This window comes from Thermothelomyces thermophilus, chromosome 6 (genome assembly GCF_000226095.1).
Source record: "Thermothelomyces thermophilus ATCC 42464 chromosome 6, complete sequence".
Lineage (NCBI taxonomy): Eukaryota > Fungi > Ascomycota > Sordariomycetes > Sordariales > Chaetomiaceae > Thermothelomyces > Thermothelomyces thermophilus.
Genome location: NC_016477.1, coordinates 1,406,824 through 1,421,653, shown reverse-complemented (window position 1 = coordinate 1,421,653; position 14,830 = coordinate 1,406,824). Strand labels below are relative to the sequence as shown.

General features: G+C 58.4%; 5 protein-coding genes across 5 annotated transcripts; 3 read left to right on the top strand and 2 right to left on the bottom strand.

The window, feature by feature from the left end:
- The first annotated feature begins 898 nt into the window (after window positions 1-898).
- MYCTH_2310258 (uncharacterized protein) lies at window positions 899-3,559 on the top strand. The gene is made up of 4 exons (XM_003665924.1): window positions 899-1,149; window positions 1,402-1,711; window positions 1,788-1,867; window positions 1,997-3,559. Exons 1-4 carry the CDS (start codon window positions 1,063-1,065, stop codon window positions 3,194-3,196), a joined length of 1,677 nt encoding a protein of 558 aa, XP_003665972.1. The 5' UTR covers window positions 899-1,062; the 3' UTR covers window positions 3,197-3,559.
- A 5-nt stretch (window positions 3,560-3,564) lies between these two features.
- Window positions 3,565-6,587, top strand: MYCTH_2310255 (uncharacterized protein). Its single transcript, XM_003665923.1, has 2 exons — window positions 3,565-3,915; window positions 4,038-6,587. Exons 1-2 carry the CDS (start codon window positions 3,784-3,786, stop codon window positions 6,396-6,398), a joined length of 2,493 nt encoding a protein of 830 aa, XP_003665971.1. The 5' UTR covers window positions 3,565-3,783; the 3' UTR covers window positions 6,399-6,587.
- Window positions 6,588-10,140, bottom strand: MYCTH_2310254 (uncharacterized protein). The gene has a single exon (XM_003665922.1). The coding sequence runs from the start codon at window positions 9,942-9,944 to the stop codon at window positions 6,777-6,779; it is 3,168 nt and encodes a 1,055-aa protein (XP_003665970.1). The 5' UTR covers window positions 9,945-10,140; the 3' UTR covers window positions 6,588-6,776.
- A 1,251-nt stretch (window positions 10,141-11,391) lies between these two features.
- Window positions 11,392-12,912, top strand: MYCTH_2310252 (uncharacterized protein). Its single transcript, XM_003665921.1, has 3 exons — window positions 11,392-11,579; window positions 11,683-12,368; window positions 12,446-12,912. Exons 1-3 carry the CDS (start codon window positions 11,551-11,553, stop codon window positions 12,847-12,849), a joined length of 1,119 nt encoding a protein of 372 aa, XP_003665969.1. The 5' UTR covers window positions 11,392-11,550; the 3' UTR covers window positions 12,850-12,912.
- On the bottom strand, window positions 12,848-14,507 carry MYCTH_2310250 (uncharacterized protein). The gene is made up of 4 exons (XM_003665920.1): window positions 14,170-14,507; window positions 13,694-14,008; window positions 13,294-13,588; window positions 12,848-13,226 (listed from the first exon to the last, which is right to left on the bottom strand). Exons 1-4 carry the CDS (start codon window positions 14,322-14,324, stop codon window positions 12,975-12,977), a joined length of 1,017 nt encoding a protein of 338 aa, XP_003665968.1. The 5' UTR covers window positions 14,325-14,507; the 3' UTR covers window positions 12,848-12,974.
- Between the last annotated feature and the right edge of the window lie 323 nt (window positions 14,508-14,830).

Below are 14,830 nucleotides of genomic sequence, written 5' to 3'. Positions count from 1 at the left end.
TACGCTAGCGAAAACGAGACATTCATCAATATTTTTAGTATTTTCTAGTATTGGTGGAGACTCGGGGCGATTGATATTGCACGTGTACACAAGTATGAGATGGAGGGTTCTTCGGATGGAATTTGTATGTATGTAATCCGTACTCGTATGTATATGACGAAATTTCCAGGCATGCTGGGTGGGGCGGGAAAGCACTGGGGCAGATAACAACCTACTATGTACTGTATCCGTAGCAGCCTCACGTCGGCCAAGAGCCGCCCCCGGAGCAACCCTTTGCCGACGAAAACCAACCACACAATTCGACGGGGATCATCAGCAACACGACTTGGTTCGCACACCACATGCTCATCCTTCAACCGAGCTGTGAATCCCGGTCCCGCGGGCCATGCTCGGACTCGAAGGCCAATGAGCATGCCGACTCTAAACTAGCCTTCCGTGCCTGCCTGCCGGGAAAGTCCGGCCCTCCAGAAAGGAAAATTTTGGCGGGGATCCGTTCGCAGAGGGCACACGACTGGGATGATGCCCTGGCATAGCGTGGGGGAAAGATGGACCCCATCTTGCAAAACAAGGCCCGGCAAACTGAGGGGAAACTGATAAGGCCGCCCCTCGTCGTCCGCCAAACGCCCGCTCCCATGTCCAATGGAGGGCCGATACCATCGCGTCGGAAAGCTGGGGAGTGTGGTTGAAATAATTAAAGGGCTGGTTCGAAAGAACCTTCTTTGCGCCTGTCCCATCCAAAGCGACAGCGACAGCCCTCCATCCGTTGCCTGTTCTCGACTTCCCCTCCAAGGGCTCCTAAGTGCCCTGTCCTCTCCTCCCCGAGATCAGGCCTTTTTTTACCTCTCTTGCACCTCCCTACGTCATTCCGCAGGGGTTGACTTCGAGACCACCTACTGAAGATAACACATCTCTGCAGTTGAAACGACGTGGTCTGCGAGAGAAACGCAAGAGCCCTGGAAGCAAGCAGTCGACAAAGACGCCAATTCTCTCTATTCCAAGTCGCAATTGCGACAAAGATATATCCTTTCGGTGCTTGCATACCTTCAGCAAAACAAAGCAACCATGGCGGAAAGACCGGGCGTCTTACGGCGCTTGGCCAACAAGGTGGCCGTCGACTCCGAACCGGGCCTCACCAGCGCCCAGATGATGGTGCGGAAGCCCACCTGAACACACACCTGCGCGGACGGAGGGGACGGAAGAGAGGGTAGAAAGGGAAAGAGGGAGAGAGAGGGGAAAGGGATAAAATCAAATTTTGTCTGACTGATCCCCCCCCTCTCTCTCCTGTTCTCTTCCCTCTTCGCCTTCCCCCTCCCCTTGCTGTCCGTGTTCAAGTGCACCTCGATCTCTTTTTTCATAATTTTGCATGGCCGCCCGCTGACCTGCAAACCCCCCTCTGCCCAGTTGACAAACCATGACCTCAAGCCCGTCGAGCCGGAACGCCGCCAATGGGGACCCTGGAACTTTGTCGGCTTCTGGGTTGCCGACTCGTTCAACATCAACACCTGGATGATCTCGTCGTCCATGATTGTGGGCGGCCTGTCGTGGTGGCAGTCGTGGCTCTGCGTCTGGATCGGCTATTCCATCTCGGGCTCCTTCATCTGCATGACCGCCCGGATCGGCGCCACCTACCACATCGGCTTCCCCGTCGCGAGCCGTTCGTCGTTTGGCATCTGGGGTAGTCTGTGGCCCGTCTTCAACCGAGCGGCCATGGGTGCGTGTCTCTCCCCCCAAACCCACAAACAATTCCCCCACGGATTCGTCGGCTGTGCGGACTAACGGATGAGCAGCGTGTATCTGGTATGGCGTGCAGTCGTACATTGGAGGACACTGCGTGTATCTAATGATACGGTCTATCTGGAAGAGCTGGGTAAGAAACGCACACCCTTGTTGTCTGCATGACTTCGTGCCAAAAAGAAGAGGACCCTATCAAGCCCCACACTCCTTTCATATCTTCTCCTGTCGTCTAGAGAGTGTCCTAATTAACTCTTTCCTATAGGACCGCGAAACCATCCCCAACACGTTCTCCCAGGACTCGGGCACCTCGACGGCCGATTACGTCTCCTTCTTCCTCTTCTGGTTCTGCTCGCTTCCGGCCATCTGGTTCCCGGTCCACAAGATCCGGCACCTCTTCACCGTCAAGGCCTATGTTGTTCCCTGCGCGGGCATTGCCTTTCTCATCTGGTCCGTCGTCCGCGCCGGCGGCGTCGGCCCCATCGTCCGGCAGCCGGCCACCAAGGAGGGCGGCGAGCTGGCCTGGGAGTTCATCAAGGGCGTCATGAGCTCCATCGCCAACTTTGCGACCCTCATTGTCAACTCGCCCGACTTCTCGCGTTTCGCGGGCAAGCCGCGCGACGCGCTGTGGTCGCAGCTCTTCACCATCCCCATCGGCTTCGCCCTCACCTCCTTCATCGGCATCATCGTCTCGTCCTCGTCAGCCGTCATCTACGGCGGCAAGCCCATCTGGGACCCGCTCGACCTGCTCGAGCACTTCCTCGACGACGGCGGCTCGGCCCAGCGCTTCGGTGTCTTCGTCATCGCCGCCGCCTTCGCCCTCGCCCAGCTCGGCACCAACATCGCCGCCAACTCGGTCTCGGCCGGCACCGACATGACGGCCCTGCTGCCGCGCTACATCAACATCCGCCGCGGCGGCTACATCTGCGCGGCCATCGGCCTCGCCATGTGCCCCTACAACCTGCTGACCTCAAGCAACATGTTCACCACCTACCTGTCCGCCTACAGCGTCTTCCTGTCCTCCATCGCCGGCGTCATGATCGCCGACTACTACCTCGTCCGCCGCGGCTTCCTCGAGGTCAAGGAGCTGTACGACGCCCGCCGGACGGGGCCCTACTTCTACACGGCCGGCATCCACTGGCGCGCCTACGCCGCCTACATCGCCGGCATCCTCATCAACGTCGTCGGCTTCGCCGGCGCCGTCGGCACCCCCGTCCCCATCGGTGCCACATACCTGTACAACCTCAACTTCTTCTGCGGCTTCGGCGTCTCCGCCGCCGTCTACTGGCTGCTCTGCCGCATCTGGCCCGTCCCCGCCACCAGCGACCGCTGGATGGAGGTCGGCGACGAGATCGGCGACCTGCGCGTCGCCTACCACGATCGGAGGAGCAGCAGCCTGGTCGGGGTCGAGGAGGAGGAAGTGGAGAGCGGGAGCGCGGCCAAGGACGCGGGGAAGGCGGTATAGAGGACGATGACAGTTTTCTTGTTTATCCGAGTGTTTTTTTTTGGTTTTATCGATATTTTTTTCCCGTTTTATTATTTTCCGCCGTGTTCTATAGACAGGCCATCGGTTGGAATACCTGGGACTGTGTGCTCTCTCTCTATGTATGATGATGATGATGTATGGGCACATGAATACGACATCGCCCATGTCGCTGCGTATTTCCCCCCTCTCTCTCACGACAACGTTGTGAACAACATTCACGCCAAAATCCTCAAAAACCCGGCTGCAATTCGGTAACTGTCCAAAGTACTCCGTAGTCCTGTCGTTCATGCCCTTTCGTCCGGCGACAGGGCGATTTTCAACCGGCTGGGTACGCTACTGCATGTGATCTGTACTGCACTGTTTATCCAGCTAGTTATGTATGTACTGGGTGCTTTTAATTGCTACATAGTAAGGTCGGAGTGGAGCGAATCTGCAGTGGTGGGGCAGGCGGCAGAATTCCTCTCCGCCAAAAATTTCCCCGTGAAGGTGCTTCTCGATAGGCTTTGGAACGGGGAACTGACGCCTGGAGTTAGCACCATTCTGCCAATTTCAGCCCGGACAACAAGATGGCGGCCGGTAGCACAAAAGACGGTCTCCCACATCGCAAAAAGCCGATTCTTAAGAAAGAAGTGAAGTCACTCAAGAGGAAGCGAGGAGAGGAGGACCTGAATAAGCTGAAAGCGGCGATTGAGCAGTTGGTCAGTACAACGCACCCTTCGAGCTAATAATGCCCATTGCTGCTCCTTTTTCTTTTTGTCTTTTTCTTCTTTTTTTTGTCGCTGTCGACTTTCAGTTATCTAACCAAAGCATTCGACCGCAGGACCCCAAATCAGCCGACCTCAACAACTTCACCGACCTCCCCCTCTGCGAAGCTACCGCGACCGGCCTGCGCGCCTCCCACTTCGAGGTCCTGACCGACATCCAACGAGCCGCCATCCCCCTCGCCCTCAAGGGCAACGACATTCTTGGTGCTGCCAAGACGGGCAGTGGCAAGACCCTCGCCTTCCTCGTTCCCGTCCTCGAGAAGCTCTACCATGCGAAATGGACCGAGTACGACGGGCTCGGCGCCCTCATCATCAGCCCCACCCGCGAGCTTGCGATCCAGATCTTTGAGGTGCTGCGCAAGATAGGGCGGAACCACTACTTCTCCGCCGGCCTGGTCATCGGCGGCAAGAGTCTGAAGGAGGAGGCCGAGAGGCTGGGGCGCATGAACATCCTGGTCTGCACGCCCGGGCGGATGCTGCAGCACCTGGACCAAACCGCCAACTTCGACGTCAATAACCTCCAGATCCTGGTGCTGGACGAGGCCGATCGCATCATGGACATGGGCTTCCAGTCGGCCGTCGACGCCTTGGTCGAGCATCTCCCCAAGACGAGGCAGACGCTGCTGTTCTCGGCGACCCAGAGCAAGCGCGTGTCCGACCTGGCACGGCTGAGCTTGAAGGACCCAGAGTACGTGTCGGCGCACGAGGCAGCGCCGACCGCGACCCCTACCACTCTACAGCAATCCTACGTCGTGACCCCCCTAGCCGAGAAGCTAGACACGCTGTGGGGCTTTTTGCGGTCTAACCTCAAGAGCAAGATCATCGTCTTCCTCTCGTCGGGCAAGCAGGTGCGATTCGTCTTTGAGAGTTTCAAGCGCATGCAGCCCGGTATCCCGCTGCTTCATCTCCACGGGCGGCAGAAGCAGGTCGCCCGCATGGAGATCACTTCGCGGTTCTCCTCGGCAAAGTACGCCTGCTTGTTCGCCACCGACGTCGTCGCCAGAGGTGTGGACTTCCCCGCCGTCGACTGGGTCATCCAGGTCGACTGCCCAGAAGACGCAGAAACGTACATCCACCGCGTGGGGCGCACGGCTCGGTATCAGAGCAAGGGCCGCGCAGTGCTCTTCCTCGACCCTAGCGAGGAGGAAGGCTTTCTCAAGCGGTTGGAACACAAGAAAGTCCCGATACAAAAGGTCAACGTCCGCGCGAGCAAGAAGAAGAGCATCAAGAACGAGCTCCAGAGCAACAACTTCCAGTCTGCCGACTTGAAGTACCTCGGCCAAAAGGCCTTCATCTCCTACGTCCGCTCCATCTACCTGCAAAAGGACAAGGAAGTCTTCAAGTTTGACGAGCTCGACCTCGACGGCTATGCCGAGTCTCTCGGTCTGCCCGGTACGCCGCAGATCAAGTTTCAGAAAGGAGAAGACGTCAAGCGCCTCAAGAACAGGCCCCGCGCCGCCCTGTCCAGCGACTCCGAGTCCGACTCGGATGCCGAGGGCGGCGGCAGACGCAAGAAGGACAAGGACCAGGTGCGAACCAAATACCAAAAGATGGCCGAGCGGCAGAACCAGGACGTCCTCTCGGAGCACTACCGCAAGCTCATCGACGAGGGAGACACCCAGGCCGGCGAGGGCGGCGGCGGCGGCGGCTCTGACGACGAGGCCGGCTTTCTCTCCGTCAAGCGCGTCCTCGCCGACGACGCCCAGATCGACGCCGCCGCAGGAGGAGGCGGGAAGGACTCTGCCGGCGCCGAGCCCAAGGTGGTCAAGCTGGGCAAGTCGGAGCTGGTCATCGACTCGCACCGGCGCGAGAAGCTCCTCAAGTCCAAGAAGAAGCTGGCCAAGTACATGGACAAGGGCACCAAGCTCGTCTTCGACGACGAGGGCAACGCCCACCCCATCTACGAGCTGCAGGGCGAGGAGGACTTTGCCAAGGAGGGCCCCGCCGACAAGCTGCGCCAGCAGTTCGTCGAGGCCGAGGCCGAGAAGGTCAAGGAGGCCGACGTGGAGGACAAGCAGATCGCCAAGAAGCGCCTCAAGGAGAAGCGCGAGCGGCGGAAGGCGAGGGAGCGCGAGGAGCTCGGCCTGGCCCCTCGCGGTGACGGCGGCACGGTGCAGCTCGACGCCGATGGCGCCGCCGAGGGTGAGGACCCGCTCGCGCTGTTGCGGTCGTTGCCCATCGCCGGCCAAGAGAGCGGCGGCGAGACAGATGGGGAGAAGGAGGAGGAGGAGGAGGAGGAGGACAGGGAACCGCCTCGCAAGAAGGCCAAGAAGTGGTTCCAGGACGATTCGGACAAGGAGGAGGAGAAAAAGAAGAAGAAGAAGAAGAAGGGCGGCAAGAAGGTCATCGAGATCGGCCACGAGCCGGACAACCTGGAAGATCTCGAGGCGCTGGCGGCTGGCTTGTTGGAGGATTAAGAGCCATGCTCGCAGGGCTACTTTCGTCTCACTTTGTATGGAGCTCCGGACACGAATGATATTAATGACGCCTTTTGTTGATCATTCGAACCGCAACATGGACCATACGCGGTAGTAGCTATGGATATATTGCGAAACTTTCCTTGGTAGGCCACTGCCTCCACCCGAAAACAGTATATATATATATATATTTGCCAGCAGTCAGAAACGACAAACTCCCGTCGACAACGACCGAAACTGAGCATGAAATGCTGAACGGTGCTGGTATCGTTTAATGTGTTCCCCAAAAACGCCGTGCTCCCAAGACCCCCCCCCCCCCTCTTTCCCACAGAACTCCTCAGCTCTTTCGTGCTCCCGGACACATTATCACCACTACCACTACCACTTCCTGCTCTCCCTCTCCGCTAGCAGCTCCTCCTCCTCGACCACTTCACCGTACAACCTGACGCGATAGAAACAAGTGTGGTCCTTGGCCCCGTAATTCGTCAGCGCCCTCACCATGACCAGGTCCGTCGCCGCCCCCAGGAGATCCACCAAGTCCCGAGACAGATGGTGCACATAGACGCCCTCGTCCTCCGGCCGGTGCTTGTAAACAAAGTGCCCAATCTTGGCCCACCCTTCGCTGATCAGCTTTTGGTTATTGTTGTTGTTATTGTTGCTGTTGCCGTTTTGCGCGCCCGTGATGTCGGCGGGGAACTGGACGGCCATCCAGTCGAGCACGCGCTCGCGGCGGGCGTGGTCGTCGAACATGGCCCAGATCTCGACGTCGCGCGGCATGGCGAGCGGGTCCGTCGTCGCGGCCGGGTCGATGTGCTCGAGCAGCACGTGCTGGGGGATGACGAACTGGGCGAGCCGCACCGCGAGCACCGCCGGGTGCGTGCGGTTGCGAGCGCCCAGGATCGCCGCGCACCAGCAGTGGCCCGGCTCGGTCCAGGGACGGAGCGCCTGCGACTTGTCCGGGAGGAACGGGGCCTGGCGGGGCATGGATTTGAGATACTTTTTGGACCCCACAGGCGGGGGCACGATCTCGTATGTTGGAGAGGACAGCGAGATGTCGACCTGGGCGTTGTTGCCCGGAGAGAAGAGGTTCACGCGGTTGCTGAAGGCCGCGTCGATCTTAGCAGCGCCGGACTTGCTCCCTATCCGCGTCAGGCGACCGGTTATTTCTTTATCGACGATTCTGTTGATGAGGCTGGTCGTCTCGGCCCTGGACATGCCACCTTCCGAGGCGAGCTTCTTGACTTCGCGCAAGACGCCATCGAGGTCCTTGCGGAGACCGCCCATCTCGGTTTCGACTTCTTTCTTGGATTCGGAAAGCCGGGCGGTCAGCTCGCGCAGGAACTCGCTCCTCGAGACAACGGATTCCGTGGTCCCTTTAGGCGAACCGCTCAGCGAACCCCTTGAAGAGTCCGTACCATGTCCGATAATGTCGGCGACTCTCTGCTTGTTCTTTGCCAGCCACTTCTCCCAAGACGCCGGCGCTGACTTGTCCACGATCTTCTCCACGTCGTCGGCCGACAGAGGCTTGGCAAGCAGGCCAGCATCCTTCAGACGCTGTTCTATCGCTCTCCAGTGTGGTTCGGAAATGCGAGACTTCCCGTCCAGCGAGAGGATCCTGCTGTCGTGCTCGATTTTGTCCTTGAGGGCCGTCCAAAACTCGTCGGCAATGATGACCTTGCCTTTCTGGTCTTTCCGCACAGAGACGACCTTGGGAAGGACCGACTGGAGGTTATTGACTGCTGCCTCGGTCGCTGTCGTCCTCCGTTGGAGGTAGTCCTTGAGGTCGTCGTATTGGTCATCTGTGAGGACACCCAGCGGGTGAAGAAGTGGCGAAGGTAAAAACTGTCCAATGTTGTTTGTCCAGTCGTTCCAACCGTACCAAGTAATTGCTGGTTCAAATAGGTCGGGCCGAACCAGAGTGTGGACTAGTCGAATCAGATGCAACATGACAAAGGCACCCGCAAGGAGCTTTAGAACAGAGAGCAGACCAAATGACCGTTTTGCACCAGACCAGCGTGGCAGGTAGTCGGACGAAGCCGGTGCTTGGGGGCTTTCGGCTTGGGTATGCCCACCTGCTGCTCCGTTAACCTCGCTTTTGCCTGCGAGAGGCTTAAAGCGACTTCGGAGCCTCTGCGCATAACTCGCGGCAACGAACGGATTTGATGGGCTGTCATGCTGGCGATGATTCTCCTCGTCCGGTTCAGGCGACGGCTCCTCTGGCGAGGATCGTGAAGTTGAGCCCCGGTCGTCGTTGGCGGGTGATGGTCGTCGCTCGTGTCGTGGAGCTGGGGTGGTCCCGCCTGGACGTCTTGGAGGCCGTTTCAATACACTCGGAGGCGAGGGAGGCCCGGGCGGCAGGGCGGACAATCGCGTCCTGACCGTTGTCCCTTGAGCAGCCTGGGGTGGTGCCGGTGGTGCCGGTGGTGCCGATGGGCCTGGACGCCGTACCTGCCGCGGTGGCGGCGGCGTTGGGGTCTGGACATTCGCCTCCTGGAAGAGCTTGCCTTCCTCGATGAAGCTTCGGGCGGACCCAGGCCGATGGTCCATGGCGTCCGCCGAGTTGGTGGCGTGGGGGGCGGTCGGAGTCGCAGTTGGAGCTGGCCGTGGCACAAGTGGTTGGGGTGGTGGTGGCATGGCAGCCCTGGCCGCTTCTTCTCGTGCAGCTTGCTGAGCGCGCCGCTCCTGCTCAGCTTGCCTTTCCTGCTCCGCTAACCTTCGTTGCTCGGCCTGCCGTTCCTCATCGGCTTTGCGTTCCTGCTCGGCCTTTTCGCGGGCGGCCTGGGCCTCGGCGAGCTTCTGGTTCTTAACCTTCTGGGCTTCCGCCGACCGCTCCAGTGCCAACCGGGCGTCTCTCTCCTTCCGCTCTTTCTCTGCACGTGCCTCGTCCTCGTCATCGCGAGCCCTCTTTCGGACATCTCTCGGCTGGGGTTTCCGGGGAGAGCGTCTTTCCGGCTGGGTTCCATTCCGATCCTCATACTCGCTCCCCTCTGCCCCGCTCGACGACTGCCCCTCGCTTCCCTCTTCGGACTCCATGTCCACCTCCTCGATGGTAGGTGGTGTGGCTGCGCGTAGTGGAGAGGCGGTTGTGTTTTGTGAACCGGCCCTTGCCGCCCTCGTCGCCCTCGCCGCCCTCGCCGCCCTCGCCTGATCCTTGCTGCGGCGGCGAGCCTCCGCAGCAACGTTGTCCCTCTTTACCTTGGTGAAAATCTCGGCTGCAGCTTTGGTGATGCTACCACCGCCAGCTGTGGACCTGTCGGGTAGCTGCGTCATCGGGGATCCATATGAGGTGCTGTATTTGGCAGGAACCGGAGTCCTGGCCATTCCTCCCCGGTCTGCCGGGGTTGAGCCTCTTGAGCCCTGGGGCGCCGGCGACGGGCTCGCGGGCCCCCGCACTCGGCGTCTTGGAGGCATAGAGGCGATGACTTCAGGTGTTCCCCGTAACTCGGAGGCAAGGCCCCGTGCAATCGCAGGCGATGATTGGCGGCTGGTGGTAATGTCAGCCATAATTCCCAAGCGAGAGTAGGCCAAGTGTGAATCGGGAGACATTGCAGGAAGATCTGCATGAACTGAGAATCAACCGATGCAAGTTGTGGTGGGTTGTGGGTTGATGAGTTGCGGTGCATAAAAGAAATGAAGGAAGAAAGGTCCGAGTGAATTAGATCGGTTTGGCTGCACAATAGCAGCGGCGATTGTGAATAGAGAAAAAGGAATGCGATGAATGGGGGTTGGGTTACGGGAAGACCAATAGCCAAAAGCAGTTACCTACCTCGAGTGACAGCGTGGCGGCCGAGGCGACAGCCTCTCAGATCAAAAGGTTTCGGAGCCCAACTAACCAACTAACCAACTCTCCCACGCCCTGCACAGGCCTCGACACGTCACAAATCTCACACTTTCAGCCTTAGGTGCTGCTCCTACTGGCCAAATGAGGCGACTAGGGACAAGGAGGACTGGAAAAGGCAGCGACAAGAAACTTTAGAAGATGGAAAATTGTTCAAGAATCGCGGACTGGTCGATCGGTCTGTTGCGGTGTTGCTGCTGTTCATGGTGAGCCGAGAAGAAAGACGGGAGAAAGACGGGAAACTGGAGCTGTCGCGGTGCCCGGGGCGCGAAGCAACTAAATTGACGAGCGCGCTGAATCGCAAAATGGCTTTGCTCTCCGGCCTTGCATCGCAAGCGGAAAGAAAGGACTTGTTTGGTTGCTGAAAACGGCGATTGTCTTTGAGCTCTCGACCGCGGCAGCCCTTTCATGGCTGCGCAGCACAACCCGGTCTCTTTGTCCTCGTCGAGCTGTTTGGCATGTAACTACATGCCTTTTGGAGCGGCGCGTTTTTGGATGCCGCCCACAACTGGCGAGGCACAAAGGTCCGTGCCTCTGTCGGGCAGTCCAGGAGATGGCCCCGAGATGATGACTCAGCAGAACTTTGACGCTGACAAGTTACTGAGGATATGCATTTATCAGTATATACCACCTGTTGGCGTTCAGTAATCCGTACCTCAGCAAAACCGGAGTTACTCCGTAGCACCAGGGCCCTTATGTTTCCGATTTCGAAAACACTTTGCGGATCGTTGCCAAGTCAGCAGATCTGCAATCGCGCACCATGGAACAACCCCGTCCTTCACCGACGATCGCAACCGGGGGGTTTTGTCTCCTCTGTACGAGTACAGTGGTCTTGCACAGGTCAAATAGGGCATACATGAAATGTGACTGTGTCCTCCTCAACTCTCGAGAATCGGACTAGACTCATCTCGTGTTATCATGTGTGATCCCAGCCATGGTTCGTATTACTTGGAATGAACTCGCCATCAGGTCTTGGTGTTAAGTAACGTCATCGCATTGGTTTCTTAGTCCAGGCACGTAGTTATTGCAATCAACACATGCCGGGTAACTCTTCCAGGGCGGGGCAACGAACATGGTAAGGTGCCACTGGCCGGGGGCGGGTGCCCCACGTTTCATGTCAAGCTGCGGGCTAGCGAGATTCAAGGTGCGACCGGAGAACGAGGCACTTGCTTGCTCGTCATTTAGTTAATAAGACTGCCGATTGTCCTCTGCAGCGGTACTTGCGCTACCAAATTACTCCATTCGCCCTCACCTTTCCTCCGACTTTGATCTCTACTCCGCGACCATTTCACAGGCGAAGAAAAAACAGACAAGATGGCCGTCGGAACCGTCCTTGTCACTGGGTAGGAGCCCCTCAGTCAACCCCTCAATGTCCCCGCCGCGCTACAGTACCCCGCCAATTAAAGAAAAAAAAAGTGTCGCACATGAGGGACTGATTTGTCGCAGCGGCACTGGCTACATTGGGTCCTTCACGACCCTGGCACTCCTGGAGAACGGCTACGATGTGGTGATTGTCGACAATCTCTACAACTCGTCCAAGGTGGCCATCGACCGCATCGAGCTCATCTGCGGCAAGCGCCCCGTCTTCCACCAGGTCGACATCACAGACGAGGCCGCCCTCGACGCGGTCTTCGCCCAACATCCCGAGATCGATAGCGTCATCCACTTCGCTGCCCTCAAGGCCGTCGGTGAATCCGGCGAGATCCCTCTCGAGTACTACCGCGTCAATGTCGGCGGCAGCATCTCGCTGCTGCGCTGCATGGAGAGGCACAATGTGACCAACATTGTCTTCTCGTCGTCCGCCACCGTCTACGGCGATGCGACTCGCGTGCCCAACATGATTCCCATCCCCGAACACTGCCCGATCGGCCCTACCAACACCTACGGCCGGACAAAGGTCATGATCGAGAACGTCATCACCGACCATATCGAAGCGCAACGGCGCAACAGCCAGAAGGCCGGAAAGCCGTACGAGCAGTGGAACGGTGCTCTTCTGCGGTACTTCAACCCTTGCGGCGCGCACCCCAGCGGTATTATGGGCGAGGACCCGCAAGGCGTGCCTTACAACCTCCTCCCTCTGCTCGGGAAGGTGGCGACCGGCGAGCGCGAGAAGCTGCTCGTGTTCGGTGATGGTAAGTTCCAGGAAGAAGGGGGGGAGGGATAATGGAAGCGACGAGGGTAGTAGCGGACGGGCTAATTCGTCTTGTAGACTACCCCTCGAGGGACGGCACTGCCATTCGCGACTACATCCACGTTCTCGACCTTGCGAGCGGTCACCTTGCTGCGCTCAACTACCTTCGCGAGCACAAGCCCGGCGTCAAGGCGTGGAACTTGGGGTCTGGCCGCGGCAGCACAGTCTTCGAGATGATCAAGGCCTTTAGCAAGGTCGTTGGCCGGGATCTGCCTTACGAAGTCGTGGGGAGGAGACACGGAGACGTCTTGGACCTCACAGCACACCCCGCCCTCGCCAACAAGGAGCTGCATTGGAAGACCCAGCTTACCTTGGAGGATGCGTGCGCCGACCTTTGGCGCTGGGTGAGCAACAACCCGAAAGGGTACCGTCAAGACCCGCCAGCCGAGCTCCTTGAGGCCCTCGAGGCCAAGAAGGCTTAGAGCCAGTGTGCCGGTCCCGTTTTCTCGAAAGGGGAATCGGATTGCCCTGACTGGGTTCAGGCTACTTTTGATAGAGTTCAAATTAATTTATGAATAGATGAACGGCAAACAAATATTCGACCTAGTTAAACCTTGAGTAGCAACTTGCCGGTCGTCTTCCTACCCTCCAGGTCGGCGTGTGCTCGGCCAACCTCTTGGAGCGGATAGATGTCGTGAATATGGATGTTGACCTTGCCTGTCAGCAGCAGATCGAATAGCTCCTTGGTGTATGCAGCTCTCTCTTCCGCGGTGGCGATGTAAGCGAACAACACCGGCCTCATCAGCTTGACGTTCTTCGCGCCCAGTCTCAAGATATCGACAGGCGGAACCGGACCGGACTGTGAGCTGTCAGAATCACAATGCTGAAGAGCACCACCATAATACGCCAACACGGCGGAAACTTACCGCGTTCCCGAAGACTGCCACCGTCCCCTTCCTCGCGACGATCTCCAAATCCGCTTCAAACGTGGCCTTGCCCACACCGTCGAAGACTACATCCACCCCCTTCCCACCCGTAATCTCCTTCACCCTAGCAACCAGATCCTCGCTCTTGGAATCCACAACCCACTGTGCCCCGTTTCGCCGCGCAATCTCGCATTTCGCCTTGCCGCCCGCGGTGCCAATGACCTTCGCCCCGTGCACCGCCAGCATCTGCACCAGCAGGGACCCAGTCCCGCCTGCGGCGGCATGCACCAGCACCCTGCCCACAAGGTCAATCAATGTATTCTCTTCTTTAACTGTAGGTACAGACAAAGACGATGAAGAGTAAGAAGAAAAGGGAAAAAAAAGTAAGAATCAAACCTACCAAGGACCCTCGCTCACGCCAAGCTGGTTCGTCGGCGCATGCGGGGGCGCCAGCCCGGCGACCTCGCGCACAAAGGTCAGCGCCGTCAGGCCCTGCAGCAGCGAGGCGGCGGCCGTCTCGACGGCGAGGCCGTCCGGGATGGACGCCACGCGGTCCGCGGGTACGGCGGTGAGCTCGGCGTAGGCGTGGTCTGCCACGTAGGCGACGCGGGTGCCCTCCTTGAGGCCGGGGGCCGCGGAGGCGACGACCACGCCGGCGGCCTCCTTGCCGGTGACGAGCGGGAGCGGGGTCTTGTAGAGACCGGTGCGGAAGTAGCTTTTGATCATCCGGGCGTGGTGTTAGCATTTCTCTTCCTCGTCCATGCCTAATGTTCAAGGGGGAGGGGGGGGCGTTTTCTCCCGGTTAAGTAATTATGTCGGGGACATGAGGGGCGTGTGCGCGGGGCCGAAGTGATGCAGGACTGGCTTATCACGTACGTGTCGATATAGTTGACGCCGATGAACTCGTTGCGCACGAGAACCTCGCCTTCCTTGAGCTCCGGTACGGGTAAGTCGGTCTTCCACTTGAGGACCTCAACGCCGCCGGTTTCCTCGATGAGGATACCGGACATGGTCTTGGGAACTGGGGCCATTGTGACGTCAAAGAAACGGTCCGCGAGATGCTAGTAGTGTAGGGAGCGTGAACCACGATCCGTACGGGGAAGTGCAAACTGAAAGGTTTTTGTCAAATAGAGAAGGGAGATGATGCAAGGAAGGGGGTAACCACAGGTTACGTGCCTGGTATATAATTATACCGTATGTACATTGTAGTACAGTGGAAGAGGCAAGAAGAGGGGTTGAGTGGGTAGGCATCCGTACGTCATGGAATGTTGACCCAACCCTAACCCTTTTCGTGTTCGGGCTAGCCCTGTGTTGAATATCTCCATAGCGAAGTCGAGAAGGATTCCATGCCAGAGTAGCAAGAACTCCTGAGGGATCACCAGTCATACCAACCGGACAGAATAAGAGCAGTATTAGAAAGGGGCGAGTACTTCAGGCCTAATTACTTGTCCATGGTGATGTTGATACGGAAGAATATGGTGCATCATCATTCAAATTCGCACCCTGTTAATTACAATGCAGCGGTTTCTAGAACCTC

Bases quoted from the DNA above. Each gene is read 5' to 3' on its own strand.
- MYCTH_2310258 (XM_003665924.1), top strand. From the start codon at position 1,063: ATGGCGGAAAGACCGGGCGTCTTACGGCGCTTGGCCAACAAGGTGGCC. The intron at 1,150-1,401 runs GTGCGGAAGCCC...CCCTCTGCCCAG, and splicing joins TCACCAGCGCCCAGATGATG to TTGACAAACCATGACCTCAA. The intron at 1,868-1,996 runs GTAAGAAACGCA...TCTTTCCTATAG, and splicing joins GGTCTATCTGGAAGAGCTGG to GACCGCGAAACCATCCCCAA.
- MYCTH_2310255 (XM_003665923.1), top strand. From the start codon at position 3,784: ATGGCGGCCGGTAGCACAAAAGACGGTCTCCCACATCGCAAAAAGCCG. The intron at 3,916-4,037 runs GTCAGTACAACG...ATTCGACCGCAG, and splicing joins AAGCGGCGATTGAGCAGTTG to GACCCCAAATCAGCCGACCT.
- MYCTH_2310254 (XM_003665922.1), bottom strand. From the start codon at position 9,944: ATGTCTCCCGATTCACACTTGGCCTACTCTCGCTTGGGAATTATGGCT.
- MYCTH_2310252 (XM_003665921.1), top strand. From the start codon at position 11,551: ATGGCCGTCGGAACCGTCCTTGTCACTGG. The intron at 11,580-11,682 runs GTAGGAGCCCCT...GATTTGTCGCAG, and splicing joins GGAACCGTCCTTGTCACTGG to CGGCACTGGCTACATTGGGT. The intron at 12,369-12,445 runs GTAAGTTCCAGG...TTCGTCTTGTAG, and splicing joins GCTGCTCGTGTTCGGTGATG to ACTACCCCTCGAGGGACGGC.
- MYCTH_2310250 (XM_003665920.1), bottom strand. From the start codon at position 14,324: ATGGCCCCAGTTCCCAAGACCATGTCCGGTATCCTCATCGAGGAAACC. The intron at 14,009-14,169 runs GTACGTGATAAG...GATGATCAAAAG, and splicing joins GGCGTCAACTATATCGACAC to CTACTTCCGCACCGGTCTCT. The intron at 13,589-13,693 runs GTAGGTTTGATT...CCTTGTGGGCAG, and splicing joins GGCGTGAGCGAGGGTCCTTG to GGTGCTGGTGCATGCCGCCG.